Below are 20,340 nucleotides of genomic sequence, written 5' to 3' on the forward strand. Positions count from 1 at the left end.
CAGACAAATCTGCCATTGCTTACAAGTCTAGCTAGCCTTGGCCTAGTGAGGCTCTCACCTGCCTTCCAAACACTGGAGCTCTGTGCTTTCCTTCCTATGGAAAAGAACTGTCCTTCTTGGCCAGGTGTCCACAGCCAGAATTGGGATTTCACCTCCAACATTGCCTATTGTGACAGACTGGAGGAGATTGTTGGCTGGAAACATTTCATGTGTGCTGAAGGAAGGGGCAGGTCCAGCCTTGCCCTGCCCTTGAACCCCAGCATTGCCCTGCCCTGCAACCCCAATCCCTCCAGAGCCTCTATCCCAGCCCAGCAGTGGCTGCCAGTCCCTGGCACAGCACAGGCAATGCTCCACAGCCACCTCTGCAGCCCCAGCCCAGCTCCTGAGTGACCAAATGAGCCCAAGTCCCACCTGGGGGAAGGGCCCAGGAAGACTAAGGGGAATATAAGGCTGACCACAACGCAAGCACACATCTTGACCCTACCTTCTCTTGGAATTTCCGTCTGAACAGTGCTGGAATCCAGGAGGTTGTAGCTCTGTGTGTGCTTCTCTGAATCTATTTTTTTGTTACTGTTGTTTATTATTATCTCTCAATTGCTCCCAGTGAATTCTACCTGGATATTTTCAATAAGTTTTCCAGAGTTTGACCAATGCAGAGTTCCAGTGGGGATGTTTCAGAGGCTCTTCCTTCTGTTCACACAATCCTGAAATCAGATAGTCCAATGCTCTTGGTGCAACCAAATATCCATTGTCTTTCCTCAGGAATGGACTGTGGGATCTTGGCTCAGAAAAAGTCATTAGTATTGTTGATGAATTCAGTCCTTAAGCTGTTACAGTGCAACAAGTTCACTGAACTATTATCTTTGTTGTATTCATGTAACAGTGTCTAAAGTCATAGTCTTGGCTGAAATATCAACCCTGACATAAGTTTCTGTTGCAAAGACCCACAGATGTTAATTTGTTTACCTGTTCTAAATAATAGAAATTCTTTCAGTTCTAGGCTGTGAATAAAACAAGTCTTGAAAAACAGTTACTGAACGTGGTTTTAATTATTATTATTTAGGGTCAGGTTATCCTCCAACAAGGGCTTAAGCTGAACTAACCTTCTCTACCGACAGTAACTCAAGCAATTTGAATAATTGCATAGATGCTTTTCACAATCACCCACTCCAAGATGAAAAGGTTCAGCCTTCTCTGCGTGATGTCTGTATCAGCCATCTGACACAGAAAGGAGCCTCTCTGAATCACACAGGATCAATCTGAGTGTGCTGCCCTTGCAGCAAATGGGAGCTTTGGATCAGAATGGCCATACTCTGCCAAACTGAGAAAAACCCCAAACTCTCTGTGTGTGCTGAGTGTGCTGGGTAGAAAAGGTGGATGTTCAGTGGTAGCTGCTGCTAAAGCAAAGGTTCTCTTCATTGCTTCTGCTGACCTCTCATATGGCACCTACCCCCTACAAGAAAACTGTGTCAATTAGCCCATTTAACCATCTGAATGGCAGCCTTGGAACTCCAGATGTGTCTCTGTTTAAATACCCCTGCCAGGCAGAAGAGCAGAAACCTATGTTTGCTCTCACTTCCCTTTGTAATTTGGTCTCCTTTTTTTGTGCTCTTACGATGGTACAGGCTATCCCACAATCCGTAATGGGCAGGGAGAATAGAAGTTAATATTTTCACAATAAACCCTTTTCTCCCATTCTTTTAAAGAAGCCTGCATAGTTGAATGGAGTCACTTTCTTGGCTGGTAGTAATGGATTCAAATGGTGAGGAGTATGGAATGAGCTGCCGAGCTCTGTACATCACTGCAGATTTGTCTTTGGGAGCCAGTTGGCTGGCAAACTAACCCTGTCACATAATTATTGACTGAAAATATCCAATCAAGTAGAGATCATTCTCAGGAATGTGATGTCCCAGCATCTTCTCAACATCAAAGATGAGTGTGGGTCCCAGGATTCAATGACTCCAGGATTCCACTAACCTAGCACTCTGGGATTCCATGGCTCTATGACCCCATGGATGGATTTGAGGACTGTCTCCAAGGCAAGGAGGGAATGTTGGTGCCAGTGGGAGGGGCTGCAGTGCAGGGGCACCAACAGCTGAGAGGCAACTGCTGCTGCTGCTTGTGGGGGTGCTGCTGGCAGTGGCAGTGTCCTGGGGTGGCTGAGCATTGCCATCTGCAGCCTGCGAGCTCCTGGGAGCTCAGGGCAGAGCCCACTGACCCAGTTTGACACTGCAGTTGAGGAGGACACAGAGAACAGAAAGTGTGCCCATGGAGTGGTTCAGAGCTGTGGGAAGGAGGAGGGAGGAAGGATGAATCCCCTGCCCAAGGCTACCAAGGAAAGGGCTTTGGGAGGGAAAGGAAGCCTTGACCTGACACTAAGCCCTTCAAGGGCCCAGTTGCCCACGTTGAGCAGGATTTCATCAGGCTTTGTCTCAAGACAGTGGCAGGGTCAGAAGTGGTGGGAGCAGCTGGAAAGCAGGGCCGTGTATTCCCTCTCTCCAGCCCATTTGGGAACATCTGGGCAAGGTCTCCATTGTCTGCCTGCAGCCAGCTTGGGGGGCCCTTCCTCTCCTCCTCCTGCTTGGGGGAGCGGGCTTGGTTTCCTCTGTCATCTGCAATGCTGAGCTTCTCTCTCCTCAAACCTGGCTGTTCAGCATTTGTGTCCCTGTGTCTCATACCTTCCTCCCCTTCCTCCTCACCACGAGCTCATGGAGCCTCTCTGGGCAGCTGGACTTGGAACTTGCAGCAGCAGGCGTGCCCTGAGGAGCACCTCTGGCCTCCAGCCTTTCTGCAGGGCTACCCAGAGCTTTCCTCCCAGTGGAGAGCCTCTTTCCTTTCTCTTCCCAAGGCAATACAGTCTGGAACTTGGCTCTTTCCTCCTTTCTTTCTCTTTCAAGGAAGGATCAGCCATGGCTGAAGGAATCTTCCTTAGGTAACTGGTGCTGATGGCCATTGTCAGCATCAATCAGCCCTCTGGAAAGAATGGGATTCCTCCCGAGGGAGACAAAGAAATTGTCCAGAGGATGAAGGAGCGGGAGGTGATCTGATCCTTCGGCAGCACCAGCTGCACCTGGAGAAGGAAATGGCAGACCTGGAAGCCAGGCAGGAGTCTCTGGCATGGCCTCTGTGGGAACTGGAGAGAAAGATCCAATGGCACACATGCACAGTGATTTGCTTGGTTATCCCTGCCATGTTCATGATCTGGAGGCAGTGTAGGAATGGAGGGGAGAACAGAGAAGAAGAGACTGGCCCAGGGCTCCTGGGGAAAGCCTGGAAAGGAGTGGCCTTCCTGACAAAGCCCTTTGTGCTGCTCAGGGCAATTTGCATCTCAATGGACAGAACTGGACGATATCTTCCAGTATTTGCAGATAGACTTGTTGAATTACCTCTTAAATTACGTCATTCCAGTAAGAAAAACTTGGTGCTTGAAATTCCTTAAGTTCCTTAGGTTAAGAATTTCTTTATTTCTCTGTATTGGTTGTTAAATATACTGTACTGATTGCTATGATCTCTATATTGATTGTTAGAAATTCTCCATATTGTTAGAAATACTCTGTACTGATTGTTAGAAATACTTTGTATTGATTGCTGTAATCTCTGTATTGATTGTTAGAAATACTCTCTGTATTGACTGTTAGAAGTACTCTCTGTATTGATTGTTAGAAACAATCTCTGTTTTCAATGTTATAAATACTAGACTTCCATTAATAAGATAAGATTTAGGCAAAGGAATAAACTTTTCAAAATTGTTTGTTTGCAACCAGATGACTTCCTGTTATCTTTAGCCTCTGGCATTCTCCTTGCACAGTGTGTTCCCCTTACAGGCTGAAATACAAACAGCACAGAAGTAGAGACCCTGTGTGCAAAACACAACTAAGGGTGTGTGCTCCTCTAAATGGACAGACATTCATGGGAGGATGTTTCAGGAAGAGGCTGTGGACATGGTGGCTGGAAAGGAGGGAAGGAACAGTTTAGCATGAGCTTTCCTTCAGCAAGAGGGGAGGCACGCAGAGGAGTTTGTTTCAAGTGAAGTCTGACGCTGTCATCCAGTGCTGGCAAGAAGGGTAGAGCAGAGAAGCTGAGCAAAGGGCCTCAGTGTGTTTAGTGCTGATGTTTGGACTTCAATGATGAGGACAAAACCTTCCTAAACAGAACATTAAATCCCAAACCCATAGAACACTGAACAGGTGCATCATTGCACTCGTGAGTCAGGCAGGGATGGGGTGCGACTTCTTTTGTTGCTGAGTAGCGAGTTGATTAAAAGAGGCTTCAAACAAGCGTGGCAAACAGGAGCAGGCAAACAGGTGTGGCATGGCTCAGAGGGTGTGGCATGTCAGTGTGTGAGCAAACAAGGATGTGGCATGGCTCTGAGAGTGTGGCACGGCAGTGTGTGGGCAAACGGGCATGGCATGGCTCTGAGAGTGTGGCACAGCAGTGTGTGGGCAAACGGGCATGGCACATCTCTGAGAGTGTGGCACAGCAGTTTGTGGGCAAATGGGTGTGGCACGGCTCTGAGAGCGTGGCACGGCAGCTTGCGAGGCAGTTCATGCATGCAGGGCAAGCAGGCAGTGTAGCATCCCATGAACTCTCCCATTTCAGCCAATTCCGAAGTCCTCGGCCCTGGCAATGGCAGTAACTACTTACCATAGAGGTGGTCCTGCTGGGGGAAAAGACAGATTCCCCATTGGACTTCTGTCTCACGGATTCCTGGTTTCTCCTTGCCCTGTCCCCTCATTGGTTGGATACCCCTGGCTGTGCCCTTTCCCCTGGAGACCAAACCCCTCTGCTCTGCCCTTAGCTCCACCCTCCACCCCTTCCCCTTCTTAAGCTGCCTGCTCCACGTGGTTGTTCTCTTTTCATCTGGGTTCCTTGTAGCCACATGTGATACTCTGCTGGAATAAAACCTTGCAAAAAGAGCCTTTCAAGCCTCTATTGCTGAGCCAGCTGTGGTGAGTGTTGAGTGGGGGCTTGACTGTATTGCCTGAATGTTAATTCAACCTGCTTTTCTACAGCAGAGGTTTGTTGGGAACAGATAGTAGGCAGCAGCAACCACCATTCTAACAACTGCATTTTTAAGGCAGGGTTGCACGTTTTCTTGCTAGTAAGTTTTACTGTGTGTTGTTTGCAGTGTTTCTGTTGGTTGGTTGGTTTTGGGATTTCTGGTAGTAATGGTTTTTATGTGATCGAAAACTGCAGTTAGTAAAAGTGTATGTAACCAGATGGAGCCCTCCAAAAAGGATCCATCTCTCCAAACCCATTCCTGTGTGGAGTGTTTGAGCTTGTCAGTTGTTTCAGGGGGTGTTGGAAGAAATCTGCCTGTGGTGTGAAGATGTGAACAATCTCCTTTCATTGGTCACTGAGCTTAGAGAGGAAGTTGAAAGACTAAGGGAGTATCAGGAAAAGGGAAAGGGAAATAGATTGGTGGAGTTAGGCCCTTCCATCCTTAAGGGAGGCCCACCAAAGACCAAAGGACTCCTATGCCTCCCACTGTATAGAAGAATGCTTGGTAGATGAAGGGGAGTGGAAATGGGTCCCTGCTCGGGGAAGTATTAATAAAAACTCCTCCTGATCCCCATCCGTTAGTCAGGTGCCACTTCAGAACATGTATGAACCCCTGGATCTAGAGAGTCAGACTTAAAAGAAAATTATCTGCCTCCCAATTATGATTCATCTGTGAGAAGGATCACCACTTTTAATATCAAAAAGAGAAGAAGAGTAGTCGTAGTGGGTGACTCCCTCCTGATGAGAGCAGAGGGCCCCATATGTCGACCAGACCCACCCCACAGAGAGGTCTGCTGCCTCCCTGGGGCTCAGATATGGGATATCACTGAGAGACTGCCTGGGCTGATTCAGCCCTCTGATTATTACTCACTGCTAATAGTCCAGGCTGGCAGTGATGAGATTGAAAAGAGGAGTGTCAGGACAATTAAAAGGGACTTTAGGGCACTGGAACAAGTGGTTGATAGGACAGGGGCACAGGCAGTCTTTTCCTCAGTCCCTTTGGTGGCTAAGAAGAACAGTGAAAGGAATAGGAGAGCTCAAATTATTAACAAGTGGCTTAAGGGTCGGTGTTACCAACAGAATTTTGGATTCTTTAATCATGCGGCAACTTTTATGGCAGCTGGTCTGCTTGGAGCAGATAGGCTCCATCCTTCTGTTAAGGGCAGAAGAATTTTAGCTCGTGAACTGGCAGAACTTGTTGAGAGAGCTTTAAAATAGGATTGAAGGGGGAAGGGGATGCTGTTGGGCTGTCTGGAAGCAGGCCCAAGGGTGGTAAGCCTGAGTTAGGGGTGAAATCAGCAGCCCAGCTGAGGTGCATGGATACCAGTGCATGCAGCATGGGTAACAAACAGGAAGAGCTGGAGGCCATGGTCCAGCAGCAGAGCTGTGATGTAATTGCCATCACAAAAACAAGGTGGGATGACTCACATGGCTGGAGTGCTGCACTGGATGGCTACAAGCTCTTTAGGAGAGATGGGAAAGGGAGAAGAGGTGGAGGGGTGCCCCTTTATGTTAGGGAGGCTTTGGACACCACAGGTATTGAAACTAATGATGATGAAGATGAATGCCTTTGGGTGAGAATTAGAGGGAAGACCAACAAGGCTGACATCCTACTGGGAGTCTGTTATCGTCCACCCTGCCAAGAAGAAGTGGTGGACAACTCATTCTATAAGCAGCTAGAGAATGTTTCAGGCTCATCAGCCCTTGTTGTTGTAGGTGACTTTAACATCTGCTGGGAACTCAATACAGTAGAAAAAAAGGCAGTCCAGGAAATTTTTAGAGTGTGTGGAGGACAACCTTTTGTCACAGCTGGTGGGTGGGCCCATCAGGGGAGGGACTGTGTTAGATCTTTTTGTTTTCCAATAGAGATGGGCTGGTGGGAGATGTGGTGGTTAAATGCCGCTTGGGGCAGAGTGATCATGAAATTATAAAATTCTTGATATTTGGTGAAATGAGAAGGAATGTCAGTAAGACTCTTACACTGGACTTCCGGAGACTTTGGCTTCTCAGGAGACTTATTCAGAAAGTTCCTTGGGAAGCAGCCCTTAAAAACAAAGGAGTTCGGGCAAGGTGGGCATGCTTCAAAACAGAAATCTTGAGGGCACAGGAACCAACTGAAAGTTTCTCTTCATGGCAAACAGACCATGGTTGAACAGGATACAATTTAATAACAATCACACTCTTTCCTGAGCTATGTGCAACATCTCAGCAGTGTCTGATGAGTCCACCATCCACAAGTGATTTCCATACTAGAATTAATTTCAGAAAAACGTGTTTCTGTGATAGATATAAACACAATTAGGTTCTTGTATCAGGATGCTCCCACCAGGCCCCCGGGTGCAGAGCCTGGCTCTGTGTTCTCCATCACCTCCTCACTGGCACTGCTCTGGGCTGGGATGAGGAGCCCCTCAGCCTTCCCTGCTCTGGGCTGGACAAGCCCAGTTCCCTCAGCCTCTTCCCACAGCCCAAGGCTTCCAGCCCCACCTTGGAGGCCCTTCCCTAACCCTGCTCCAGCTGCCAGACATCTTTCCTGCCCTGGGCAACCCAAATCAGGCCACAGTGACCTGGATCATCCATGTCCTTGATGTCCTGGTCACACTGCTCTGGCCCCTTGTCCCCATGTCAGGCTCTGGGGTAGATCCTGTGCAACATCCTTTGCTGGAGGCTGTGGCTCCAGGTGGAGTGGGGGGATACCGGGGGACAGGGACCCTGCTGGGCATGAACAGCATTGGACTTGTTGGGAGAAACTGTGAGGGGGAGCTGGGGTGGAGTGAGCAACCCAGTGACCTCACACAGCCCTCCTGGGATGTCACACAGCCCCGCTGGGATGTCACGGTGCATTCTTAGATGTCACACAGGTGGTCTTTGATGTCACAGCTGACTCTGTGATGTCATAGTCTTCTCTGTGATGTCAGACCTCTGCCCTGTGATGTCACAGCTAGTTCTGTGACGTCACGGAGGCAGTCTATGATGTCATAGTTCTTGATAACCTCACCTAAGGCACTCTGTGATGCCATAGCCCATTCTGTCACCTCATGTTACCAGATGATCAATTGCCTACAGCAGGTGAGCTCACACCTGGAGCTTGTTCTCCAAAACCCCAGGCCTATGGAAACCACACAATGCCCATTGTGTGAGGAGGGGAACTGGAAGCTCACCAGCATCAGTGTCCTGCCAGCTCAGCCAGGCCCACTGGAACATTGGGGTCCACAACCACCAGGGACCACCAGAGAGACCCCCAGGACAGAAGAACACATGGGTAAAGGGGAGGAGAAGTATGTTAATGATTTTGGGGAAATTATTATCGTATGTGTGTTTAGTCCAGGGCAATCAATGAATATGTGTGCAAAATACAGAATATAAACAGAAACTTTCCTGTGCTCAGCATGCACAGCTTTGGGAGAAGCTATGCTCTGTGCATCTGGCTGAATAAAGAATGCTGCTTCTTAGTGCTACAGTGGTGTTAAGGAGTCTTCTGTTTTACCAAATTGTTGGCAACACTCCTACTGCCAAGGGGAGCTCTGTCTCCTGCTGTTCACAAACAGAGAAGGGCTGGTGGCAGATGTGGGGTTGGAGGCTGCCTGGGGCACCATGACCATGAAATAATCAAGTTTTCAATGTTCTGTGAAAGAAGGAGGGACAACAACAAAACTTCTGCACTGGAATTAGGAAGGGCAGACTTTGTCCTCTTTAGGATGCTGATTTGGGGAGTACGGAATCAGGTACTGATTTTTTAAGAGAAACAACCCTTAAAACAAAGGGGTCCAGGAAGGAGAGAGACATTTCAAGAAAATAATCTTAAAGGAGTAGGAGCAGCCTGTCCCAGTGTGGCAAAAGTTGAGTTAGTGAGGAAAATGACTGGCCTGGCTACCCATGGAGCTTTTATGGCAACTCAAAGCAAAAAATTACTTAAAACTCAGGAAGTGTCCAAAGATGATGTTAGGTTACAGAAAAAGAAAAGTGGAGAGGTGATGACTCAGTTAGAACTTCATGTGGTCGCTTTTCTATTAAAAAAAAAACAACAGTTTTTGTAAAAAAACTAAATGGCAAAAGGAGGGATAAGGAGAACCTCTACGTTTTATTGGACGCAGTAGAGAATAAAATAACTAAAGATAAGGAAAAAAACTGAGCTCCTTAACATCTTGTTTATCTCAGTTTTCAATATTAGGACAGATTGTCCTCAGGACAAGTGTTCTCCTGAGTTGGTGGATGAGCACAGGGAGCAGAACAGGCCCCTGGAATCCAGGAGGAAGCAGCTGGGGACCTGCTCAGCCACTCAGGTGCTCACATGTGTATGGGTTCAGATAGGATCGACCCTAGGGCAATGAGGAAGCTGGTGGATGATCTCCCCAAGCTGCTCTCCATCATTTACCATCAGTCCTGGCTCAGCAGGGAGGTCCCAGAGGAGTGGAGGTGCCAGTGTGAGCCCATCCCCAAGAAGGGCTGGAAAGAGGATCTGGGGAACTCCAGACCTGTCAGCCTGACCTTGCTGCCTGGCAAGGTTATGGAACAGATCACCTTGAGATCCACCACAGGGCACTCACAGGATGGCCAAGGGATCAGAGCCAGCCAGCATGGATTTCAATATCTGCACCAATGATCTGCATGCGGGGACTGAGTCCAGCATCAGCAAATTTGCAGATGACACCAAGCTGGGTGCGAGTGTGGATGTGATGGAGGGTAGGAGGCCTCTGCAAAGGGCCCTGGACAGGCTGGATCCAGGGCCCAAATCCTACAAGGTGAGCTTTAACAAGACTAAGTGCCGGGTCCTGCACTTTGGCCACAACAACCCCTGCAGCACTACAGGCTGGGGACAGAGTGGCTGGACAGCAGCCAGGCAGAAAGGGAACTGGGGGCACTGATGGACAGCAGGCTGGACATGAGCCAGCAGTGTGCCCAGGTGGGCAAGAAGGCCAATGGCTCCTGGCCTGGATCAGGAATGGTGTGGCCAGCAGGACCAGGGCAGTGATTCTTCCCCAGTTCTCAGCAATGGTGAGTCCACACCTTGAGTGCTGTGTCCAGTTCTGGGCCCCCCAATTTGGGAAGGACATGGAGGGGCTGGAACATGTCCAGAAAATGGCAACCAGGCTGGAGAGGGGTCTCCAGAACGAGTCCTGTGAGGAGTGGCTGAGGGAGCAGGGGTTGTTTATCCTGGAGAAGAGGAGGCTCAGAGAGACAAGGCGGTGTCAGGGCATAGGCTGGACTTGATGATCTCCAAGGTCTTTTCCAACCTTGCTGATTCTGGGATTTTCTGAAACCACCCTTGCAGCAGTTGCAGAATGAGCCCTGGGCCTCCTCTTCAGAAGCTCCAGCAGCCCAGGTACCTCAGCTTCTCCTGGCAGCCCCAAAGCCCATCCTGTCAGTCCTGCAGAGCCTCTGCAGCTCCTCCTCATTGCCCAGAACAGGGAGCCCCACAGGCAGACACTGCAGCCCAGATGTGCCCCCCTGGCCTGTGGTGCCTCTGGCAAGGGAGCAGCACCAGGCACTGCAGGAGCCTGCAGACAATTCCTGCAGCACTTGGAGGATGATCCTGCTGTGCAAAGGACATTCCCATGGTGCCAAGTCAGGAACTGCAATGAGGAGTGGGGCCAGAGAGGAAAGGGCAAACAGGAATGGGCTTTTTGCAGGGGAGGGGACAGGGCTGGGCAATAGGAAGAAATCTGGATCATGGATGGGTAAAGAAAGCAAAGGTGAAACCAAGGAAATGCTGAGGGCAGTTTGGGGCTGGCTGCCAGGCAGCCCTGGCTCTGAGCAACAGGGTCTGCAGTGGGACAGGAAACTCCCAGCTGATGGGAACAAACTGTCTGACTGACTGCAGAGGACAGGACAAAGCTGAGTGCTTTCCCTGGTGTCCCCCAGCCCTTGCTGGCCCCAGGGGCTGATGGCATTTGTGCTGCCTCAGGTTCATGTCCCCACAGCAGCAGCATGGGGGTGCTCCCGCCTGCTCTGTGCAATGCAAACAGGGGCTCCTGAGCCAGTGCTGCCGTGGCTGTGCCTGCAAGGATGGGGCACCTCTGTGAGCTGGGGGAGAGGCCAGAGCTGCAGAGGGGGGATGTTGTTGGCAGCTCCATGAGGATGCTCTGGGACGCTGCCCTGGGCTGTGCAGCGCACTGGGGATGGATCAGCCCCTGCTCTGCTGCTCCTTCCCGTCTCCCCCAGGGCCCTTGCAGAGCCCCAGCCATGCTGTTTGCCCCCAGCCTGCCCACGGCCACCCTGGGGCTGCTCACATTTCTGTGCTGAGCACTGGCCTGGCCGTGTTCTTCAGAGAGCCTGGGCAAGGAGCCTGGAGCCCCCAGGGCCTGGCCTGAGGCATCAGCACTGCCCCAGCAGTGCCCATGGCCTGTCCCTGCTGCAGCCCCGGCACTGCCACCCCCAGGACTGTGCCCGGCCCCGAGAGCACTCAGGCCCTGCAGCAACACCAGGGCCACCAGGGCAGCGGGGCAGGGCCACGGCAGCAGCACTGCCATCACCAAGTGCTGCTGCTGCTGCTGGGCACAGCTGCTGGGCCAGCACTGATCTGCCCCAGCTCTGCACACAGACATTGCTGTGCAGCTCCAGAGAAGGCAACAAAAGAGCATCTCTGCAGAAAACTCTGCTGGGAGATTCTTAATTCCTTTAAAGCCACTGAGAGCACAGCTCCTCATTGTCACAGTCAGTGGCCACAGGGAAGATGGAGAGAAACAAAGTCAGAAATGACAGAAACACTGGTCTAGCTTTAGGAAGAATATTAAAAAAAAAAAAAAAAGACAGGGAAATCAAAGAACCAAACCAACAGAACTATCAAAGATTAGTTTTGTTACAAGTGATTTGCAGAAATTGGCAATCAGTTTAATGCTTCCTAAGATGTCCAGTCATCAGTCTCCACACTGCGGCCTTGAGCTCCTGGTTCCTCAGGCTGTAGATGAGGGGATTCAGGGCTGGAGGCAACAACGAGTACAGAACTGACACTGCCAGATCCAGGGATGGGGCGGAAATGGAGGAGGGTTTCAGGCAGGGAAATACTGCACTGCTGAGAAATGCATTTCTCCTGCATTTTTCCTTTTCATTTTCTTTCAGTCATCTCCTGAGAGGTCCAGTTTGTTCTGGGGCTTTTCATGAACTGATTGTACACTTGATTTAGATGGAGACTGTAGAATTGATTTCAGATGTAGAAGAATCTGAACTGAACACAGAAACAAACTCCTTCTGTCAGCCCATTTTCATCTTCTAGATCACTTTCAAGATGTCCTTGGGGGTGTTGGAATGATGATCACACAGCTCTCCACTTCTGGCTGCAGGCTCTGGAGATTGTTTCTCTGCATTCAGTCAGGCTTGCATTCCCTAAGAGTTCTTGGTAGCCTGTCATGTTTTCTTAGGGTAGAACAGTAACAATGAAAACATTACCAATGACACCAACTGCCCAGCCCACAAGGAAAAGAAAAGAACAAGCTGCAAAATTCTTCAAATATTTGTCCTGCTTTGCTGCAAGTGTTGTGCTGCACACACAGTGTGGAAAGCTGCAGTTGGTGGCACACCTTGTGACACAAGCTGCACCTCGTTCTCCAGGCAAGGTTCTTGGAAAAAGCATAGAGGACTGAGGAGAAGATTCTGGAAAAACTGAAAGAGCTTTTAAGAAATTAAATGAAAATTGAAACAATTCAAGACGTTTTTCTCTATTTATTTTATGCTCCCCTTTTCCATCTTGCACTAGTTGTCCATCCAATTAATTCCAAAGAGATCTCACTGCTAAGATCCATGAGTTGGCAAGTTTTAGACATTTTAAGATACCATGACCTACACACACTTTGGCTTCCCCTGTTTTTCTTGGAAATCAATGCTGGAGAGGTAAGTGCAGTGCTTGGGTCAGGTACAAATTCTGCATTCAGGGAATGCGCTCTGGGAGTGTTTGACCCTGAGCAGGGACAATGCACAGCAGGGACCGAGGGGATTCCTGAGCCACTGTGCAGGAGTCCAGACTCTGGCTCTTGGCTGAACTCGGCAAAGTTCCCGTGTTTGCAGAGGCTCAGGGGCTGCCCTCGGGGAACGTGGGGCTCGGGGCGGGGGCGACCGGGCAACGGACAAACGGACACGGGGACAAACAGCCCCGGAGCTTCAGTTGCAGCAGAGGCAGCGGCGGCGGCAGCTGCAGCGGCAGCGACAGAAGCAACAGAAGATTCCCTTCTCCTCTCCCTCTCCCGCTGTCCCGCTCCTCTCCCGCTCTCCCTTTCCCGGTCTCCCCTCCTTTCCCCGCCTCCCTCTCCCCGTGCCGGGCTGGGCCACGTCCCCGGCCCGCCCCCGGCCCCGGGCGGGGCTGCCCCGTGCCCGCCCCCGGCCGTCCCGCCGCCGCCTGGCCTCAGCCCGGCTCTGGCCGTGCTGGCGCTGGCGCTGCTGGGCGGGCGTCAATGCCTGGGGCTGGGGCGGCATCGCCGGCTTTTGGCTCCGCCTGGCCCGAGCCCGGCCCCGGCCCCGAGCCCGCCCCCGAGCCCGCCCCCGGCGCCGGCTCCTCCCGGGCCCCGCGGAGGACACAGGCGGCGCGGCCGCTCCCGCCGCCTCCGCTGCGGTTGCTCGGCCCCAGCTCCGCCGCTCGGCAGCGCGGCCCCCGGCCCCGAGCCGCCGCTGTCCCGTTGGAGGGAGCGAACGCCGGGGGATGGCCGGGCCGGGGCGGGTGAGGGGCGCTCGGGGGCCGTTGCTGGCCCCGGGCCGAGCGCTGACAGCCGCGTCCCGCCCGCAGGGAAGGCGCAGCAGCGCCTGAAGGAGCGGTACCGGCTGGGCTCGCTGCTGGGGCGCGGCGGATTCGGCAGCATCTTCGCCGCAACGCGGCTCTCGGACGGCGCCCCGGTGAGCGGCGGGGCCGGCGGCGGGCGCAGGAGGAGGGGGCGGAGGAGGAGGAGCAGGGAGGAGGAGGCGGGCGGAGGATGGGGCTGGGCAGGGCAGGCAGGAGCTGAGCCCTGTTCTGCGCTTGGCTTGCAGGTGGCCATCAAAAGGGTGCCACGGAACCGCGTCCATCACTGGGGTGAGCTGGTGAGTGAGCGAGGTGCCGTGCTGGGCAGGGATGAGCCGAGGCCCGGCAGGGTGGAAGCCACCGGGACGCCTCGAAGGAGAGCGGCGTGGGGCCAGCGCAGGGCGCAGAGCATCCCGGGCTGGCTGAGGGGTTGCCCAGCCCTGGCACAGCATCAGCCCCCACTGACTGCATTGTGCTCCTCCTGCAGCCCGACGGCACCAGCGCATCCCTGGAGATTGTCCTGCTGGCAAAGGTGTCCAATGGCTTCCCTGGTGTGGTCCAGCTGCTGGAGTGGGTTGAGCTCCCCAACGACATTGTGATGGTGCTGGAGCGCCTGGAGCACTCTCAGGACCTGCAGCATTTCATTCGGGCACGGGGGTTCCTATCCGAGGAGGTGGCGCGGCAGCTGTTCCACCAGGTGCTGGAGGCCGTCTGGCACGGCACCAGCTGCAGGGTCCTGCACAGAGACATCAAACCAGGGAACATCCTGGTTGACCTGGCCACCGGGCAAGCCAAATTGATTGATTTTGGCTGTGGCACCTACCTGCAAGAGACAGCCTACATTCATTTTGCAGGTGAGCCCACGCAGGGGTGTGATCCCGGTTCTGGTATCTGATGGCCCAGCATCTCATGGCCCAAGCTGGGTGTGGCAGCAGAGATTCACCTTTTGCTGCCCTTCATGGCACGGAGTCTTTAGCCGAGTTGGGTTTGAGAAGGGCTGGGTGGGGAGCCATCTTCCAGCCCTGCTGGCAGCCTTTGCCCACCACTCTTCCCAGGGCTGGGGCTGGGGCAGCCAGCCGAACAGAAGCAGTCGTGGGTGGGGGTAGCAGAGATGGGAGGGCCTGGAACCTGTGTCCCAGCCAGTTTGGTGTGCAGGCGAGAAAGGGCTTGGGCTGCTCCACTCACCTGGTTTCTTCTGGGTTCATAATGTATTTTGGGGCAATGCAGGCAGGGAGGATGAAGGCATGGTTTTCCCTCAGCACTAAGTGTGTTTCTGTCATGGTTGGTCTTTCCAGGGCTTCTGCTGCCCTCTACCAACACCAGTGGCTTCTTTTCCAACCGCAAGTGTTGGAAAGAGGGGCAGTGGGTCACCCTGTGTGCCAGTGGGGCAGTCCCTGCATGCCCAGGGATGCTGGGGCCAGGCTCTGGGAGCAGCAGCAGCCCCCTGATGAACTCCATCTGTATTCCATAGGAACACTATCATACAGCCCCCCAGAATGGACCCGCTTTGGCTGGTACCATGGCGAGCCAGCTACCATCTGGTCCCTGGGCATCGTGCTGCACCAGATGGTCTGTGGGGAGCACCCTTTCAGGAGGGACCAGAACATCAGCTGGGACCATCAGCTCTCGCTGCCACAACGGCTCTCTCCAGGTGGATCCTCATCTCTGGGCACAGGGGGAATGCCAGTGCTGGGAGACAGCAGCGGGCTCGGGAGCATCCCGCTCTGGCAGCTGCTGAGGAGGTGGCACATGTCCTGCTCTCCTGCTCTCCTCCAAAACAGGGAACTGATGGGAAAGTTTAGGCCCAGCTCTGAGCACATCCATCATGGCCTGGTCAGGGAATAGTGGGGCAAAGCCAACAGGAGCCTTCTCCAACTGACCGGCGGTTTCTGGTTTCTCTGCCCAGAGTGCCAAGATCTGATCAGGCGGTGTTTATCCATGCTGGACTTGGAAAGGCCCTCATTAGAAGAGGTGTTCTGTCATCCTTGGATGCAGGATATACATCTGCCCTAGAAGAAGAGAGAGAGCCACAGGCACACTGTGCTGCAGGGCCCTGGTAAGTTACAGCTCCACACCTGCCTTGGCCATCAGAAGCAAAGGAACCCAGCCTGTGTCACTGCCCAGGGCTCATCAGATGGGAGCACACAGCCCTTGTGCTGGAGCTGAGCTGCTCTGCCCAGCCCTGGTGGCTGCCATCCAAGCAGGTTTTGCTTGTCCTGGTTCCCTGACAGCTGGGGCCCTGGGCAGAGCTCTGACAGCCTGGTCTGAGCCCAGGGAAGGAGAAGGAGCCTCCAGAGAAGCTGTACCAGGTGGGGCTGCTGCTGCTGGGGACAGTACGGATGACATCAGGGATGACAGCCTCTTCCTGGACCTGGCCACTGGTAAGCTGAAGATGATGGACTTCAATTCTGGCACCTTCTTCAAGGCCTGGCTCCACAGTGAATTTACAGATGAGTCCACATGCAGGGGGATGCTCCCAGATTTGGGCATTGCACAGCCTGGCCAAGAACCAAAGGTTCCCCCCTTTGCTGGGGTGGATGCAGCTGATTGTTCAGTCGGCTGCCCAGCTGCTTTTGGCAGGGCTGGGGGAATGGGCTGGGGTGGGTACAAAATGGGAGTGGACTCCCGGCCCTGCCAACAGCCCCCAGCACCCACCGTGCCCCGGGCTGGGGCTGGGGCTGGGGCAGCCAGCCCGACACAAACAAACCCCCATGGTGGGAGCAGAGGTGGGACTCCAGAACCTGTGCAGGGGCTGCTTTGCTGTGCAGGCAAGGAAGGGCTTGGGCTGCTCCACTGCCCTTGTTTGCTTTGGGATCACGGTTATTGTGGGGGGCAGTGCAGGGGAAAGGGAGAAAGCCTGGGCTTCCTCACCCATGGCTGTTTTTTTCCCTGGCATGCAGGGGTTGGTGCTTCCTCAAGCCCCTGACAGACATAAGATCTTTTACCTCTTTTCTTGTTTCCCCTTTTTGTCTGTAATCTATTTTCAATAATTTATTGTTTGTTTTTCTAGAGGAAGCGTTCCAGATGGGGTCCAGTCTGGATTGGGAAATGTTGGGACCAGCTGTGGCGTGGATGGGCCGTGCCCTTAGAGAAGGCTGAGGACATCGTTTGGGACCAGCTTTTCTTCCAGCTGTGGATGGCGTGAGGTGGGTCCCCATCTGCTTGGCAAGGTGGGATCAGAGCTTTTGGGAGATGGCAGCGAGCACAGGAGCATCCTGCTCTGGGCAGCTGCTGAGCAGGTGGATGTGCCATGGCTGGCTGCAGGCTGGGCACATGTCCTGCCCTCCTGCTCTGCTCTCCAAGGCAGCACTGATGGGCAGCTCTGGGCACGGCCAGCATGGCCTGGGTGCCATGGGCAGCTGGGACAAGGGGACAGGAGCCTTCAGCTGACGAGCAGTTTCTGCTTTCTCTCCTTGCAGCCGGGCTCTGCGGATGCTGAAGCTGCTCTGGGCTCTGGCAGGGCTCTGCTGGAGCTCAGCACCGGGCCGGAATCAACCAAAGAAGAAATGGTGTCACCTGCAGCACCGACTTGCTTGAGCATTTCAGCAACACAGCTCAAGTTTGCAGAGTGTACACCTTCAAGGGAAAACATGACACGTGCCAAAAATTAAAATTGTTCAATACCTTCTGAAATCAAATCAATCTGGGATGACTCCAAATGACATTTTTCACCATGCTCAAGCTGTAGCTCAGCCCTTCTCTGAACAGTTCTCTCCCCCACCTGCCTTTTACTTCTCAACTGCTCCCTCTTTTCCCCCAATGAATTCCTAGCCCATTGCTGTCTCCATCACTCAGTGGCCTTCCTTGTTGCCCCTGACCACAAGGAAGGCCAAGCACCAGGTTTAGGGACTCATGCTGTCACTGGCTGAGGAGCAGCAATGTCTCAGAGGTCCAGTGGGATTTTAGTGTCATTCAGAGCCACTCTCCAGCCCTCAGCTCTCCTCACTGCTGAGTTCCCACTCCCTTTTCTTCATCCTTGCAGCAGGATGAGCTCTGTGAATCTCCTGGAGCCTCCCCACTCTTCCCAGCCGATGCACCCACCTCAGTTAGGCTGAAGCTGAAGCTTCTCTGTCTCCTCTGGCACTCCAGTTCAGTCCCCTGTGTCGGGAGCCCCAGCCCCAGAGCACAGCACACAGCAGTGCAGTCCGGGCTGGAGCAGCTGCCCTGCAGCCCTGGCTTGGCTGTTTGTGGCAGCTGAATGCTCCCTGTTTCCAGCTGTCCCTGCAGGATGGCCCCAGGGCAGAGCCCCAGGCGGGCTCCCACTGCAGCCCCTGGAGCTTGGGGCAGACAGTGCCAAGGAGAAGAAAGAAGAAGGACAGGGCACGCCCAAATTCCTCCATCTTGGGACTCCTGATCCATGCACAGAATTCTAGACCCCCCTGTACAACACATAAAACCCCCCTGTACAGTGCATTCTAACTTAAGTTCTAACAAGTGAATAACATCCCCTCACCATTCAGACCTGAAATTCTCTCATCTCCTCACCTTCAGGTGTCATTTCTTTAAAAGGATCAAAGTCAAGCCACCAGGTACTTTTGGCAACATTCCAGGGCCTCCGAGCCCCCCAAGGGTTGTCTTGGTAGCTCTGGACATCCGGAGTGATGTACTGAGTTCCCACAAGGGGAAAACAACCTGTGCTGCCAGGCCAGCACTGCTCCTCTGGGCAGGGACAAGACTGAAAGGCTTTCCCATTCCAGAGGAGCCGGCACTGAGCCTTGGCAGGGCCTGGCAGGGCTGGAGCCGGGTCTGGCCTGCTGTCCGGGACTCGCTGCCCACCAACCACCCCCACCCACCGCGCTCCATCCTCCAGGGACAGAAGGGTCTGTGTGTGCCAGGGGCTCTTGGGTGTCTCTGTATCCAGGGACAGAAGGGTCTGTGTGTGCCAGGGGCTCTTGGATGTCTCTGTATCCATGGACAGAAGGCTCTGTGTGTGCCAGGGTTTCCATAACGTCTCTGTACCCATGGGTATGGGATGAACATGGACAGTGAAAGTGTCAGTCACGTTGCTTGCACACTCCTTCCTTTGTGTACAAGACACATCCATGCACACCCCCACATATTGTTATATTAATAGGATAGGGATGGATAGAGACTTCGCACAGAGCTCTAACTTTGGCATAACTCACTCTTTAGCCAGAGACCAGGGGATTTTTTCCCCAGCTCTGTGTGAGAAGATGTCCAAGAGCTGAAGGAGCAGCATTCAGAAGCAGTTTCAGGATTTCTAGGCAGGAAGTGGAGCTCACAACCATCCATATAACTTGCCATATTCATTGGGATGGGCTGCTGCTTCTTTAGGAATATGGCCCAATGCAGACAGGAGACTTGGAAAAATCCCAGCTCTCTGCGGGTTTGTGCAAAAGGGGGAGCAGCACAAACAGTTTGTGCCTGCCTGGGGGACACAAGGTCCAAGGAGGTTTGGCGGCAGAGAGTGACCTGGGCTGGTGGCAGGTGAAGTTCCATTCTGTGACATTCTCAGAGTGGCACAGGACAAAGGTCCAAGTACCCCCAGCCCCACTGATGAAGTCCTTAGAGTGCTGCACATCCTCTAGGAAAAGCTGCTGTCACACAATCCATTGGGATTTATTACTTTCATTTGCAACACTTTAAATCCAAATTTCAAACTGCAATATTTTTCCACTCAGGACACAGTAATGCATAAATTCATAATAGATCTTTCAATTTCCTATTGATTCAATCACAATTTAAAATAACATAATATTGCAAACAAAACCCTGAATGTTTTAAAAAAGGGATGCTGAGGTCAGTAACATGAATCCATGCCATCAGAACATTTACAGAGTAACTGATTTCTCTTCTTAAAAAGATCAGTTGCCTCTTAATCCAAAGTTACTGAAGATTTTCCCTACACATTTGTTTCTTGGTTTTATCTTTCATATTTTTTTCTTTTCTTTTTTGTCCAGTGTTTTTAACAGAGAACTCGTCCTACAAAAGGAATGTACAGCAAAATTAGATACATTTCTGATAAACAATGAAAATGTAGGCTCCTCCTCTGTTTACTTTTCTCTGGATACCCTGAAGAAAAAAATCTAGCAGATATGAGCAGAGGTGTGAAGTGTTTCATTTGGACTAAGGTGGAGTTCAGCACTGCTGACATCCTGATCCAGTCAAGAGCTGCAGAATTCTTTTGCACATCTTGAACCCTGTGTTTGCTGGCACAGCACCCGCAGTGCCGATGCAGCAATGCACATGAATAACTCTGTTATTCCCTCTCAGAATTCGGGCTCTGCCCCAGCACGAGGTGCTGCAGCCCTTTGCTCCTGGTTCCCATGTGGAGCAGCTCCCTTCCTGCTGGCTGAGCTGCTCAGGCAGAGCCCGGCAGCTCCTGGCCCTGCAGGGCTGAGGCTTTTCCCCATTGCTGGGCACAGACTGATGGAGCAGCACTGCTGAACACAGGGGCACACAGAGGGACCAGGAGCAGCTGCCTTTGGCCACCTGAGGCTCCAAGGCCCAAACTCTGAGCAGCCAGGGCTGGAAGAGGCTCACAGGCTCCCTGTTGGCTGTGCTGCCCCACTTGTGCCCGGCCCAGCTTTGCTTGGGGCAGAGGGAGAACAAGGGGCAGCTCCCTCCAGCCCAGCCCAGGGACCCCTCCAGCCCCAGGGCTTGGGGCACTGTCAGCA

The 20,340-nt window shown here is 52.8% G+C and overlaps 1 protein-coding gene across 1 annotated transcript; it reads left to right on the top strand.

Annotated features, from left to right (window-relative positions):
* Nucleotides 1–13,955: 13,955 nt before the first annotated feature.
* On the top strand, nt 13,956–17,340 carry LOC135293173 (serine/threonine-protein kinase pim-1-like). Its single transcript, XM_064407165.1, has 7 exons — nt 13,956–14,001; nt 14,190–14,556; nt 15,174–15,353; nt 15,609–15,758; nt 15,934–16,083; nt 16,713–16,848; nt 17,122–17,340. Exons 2-4 carry the CDS (start codon nt 14,301–14,303, stop codon nt 15,713–15,715), a joined length of 543 nt encoding a protein of 180 aa, XP_064263235.1. The 5' UTR covers nt 13,956–14,001; nt 14,190–14,300; the 3' UTR covers nt 15,716–15,758; nt 15,934–16,083; nt 16,713–16,848; nt 17,122–17,340.
* Nucleotides 17,341–20,340: the final 3,000 nt, after the last annotated feature.

Source organism: Passer domesticus, unplaced genomic scaffold, assembly GCF_036417665.1.
Source record: "Passer domesticus isolate bPasDom1 unplaced genomic scaffold, bPasDom1.hap1 HAP1_SCAFFOLD_84, whole genome shotgun sequence".
NCBI classification, from domain to species: Eukaryota; Metazoa; Chordata; class Aves; order Passeriformes; family Passeridae; genus Passer; species Passer domesticus.

Bases quoted from the DNA above. Each gene is read 5' to 3' on its own strand.
- LOC135293173 (XM_064407165.1), top strand. From the start codon at position 14,301: ATGGTGCTGGAGCGCCTGGAGCACTCTCAGGACCTGCAGCATTTCATT. The intron at 14,557-15,173 runs GTGAGCCCACGC...TGTATTCCATAG, and splicing joins AGCCTACATTCATTTTGCAG to GAACACTATCATACAGCCCC. The intron at 15,354-15,608 runs GTGGATCCTCAT...TTCTCTGCCCAG, and splicing joins GCCACAACGGCTCTCTCCAG to AGTGCCAAGATCTGATCAGG.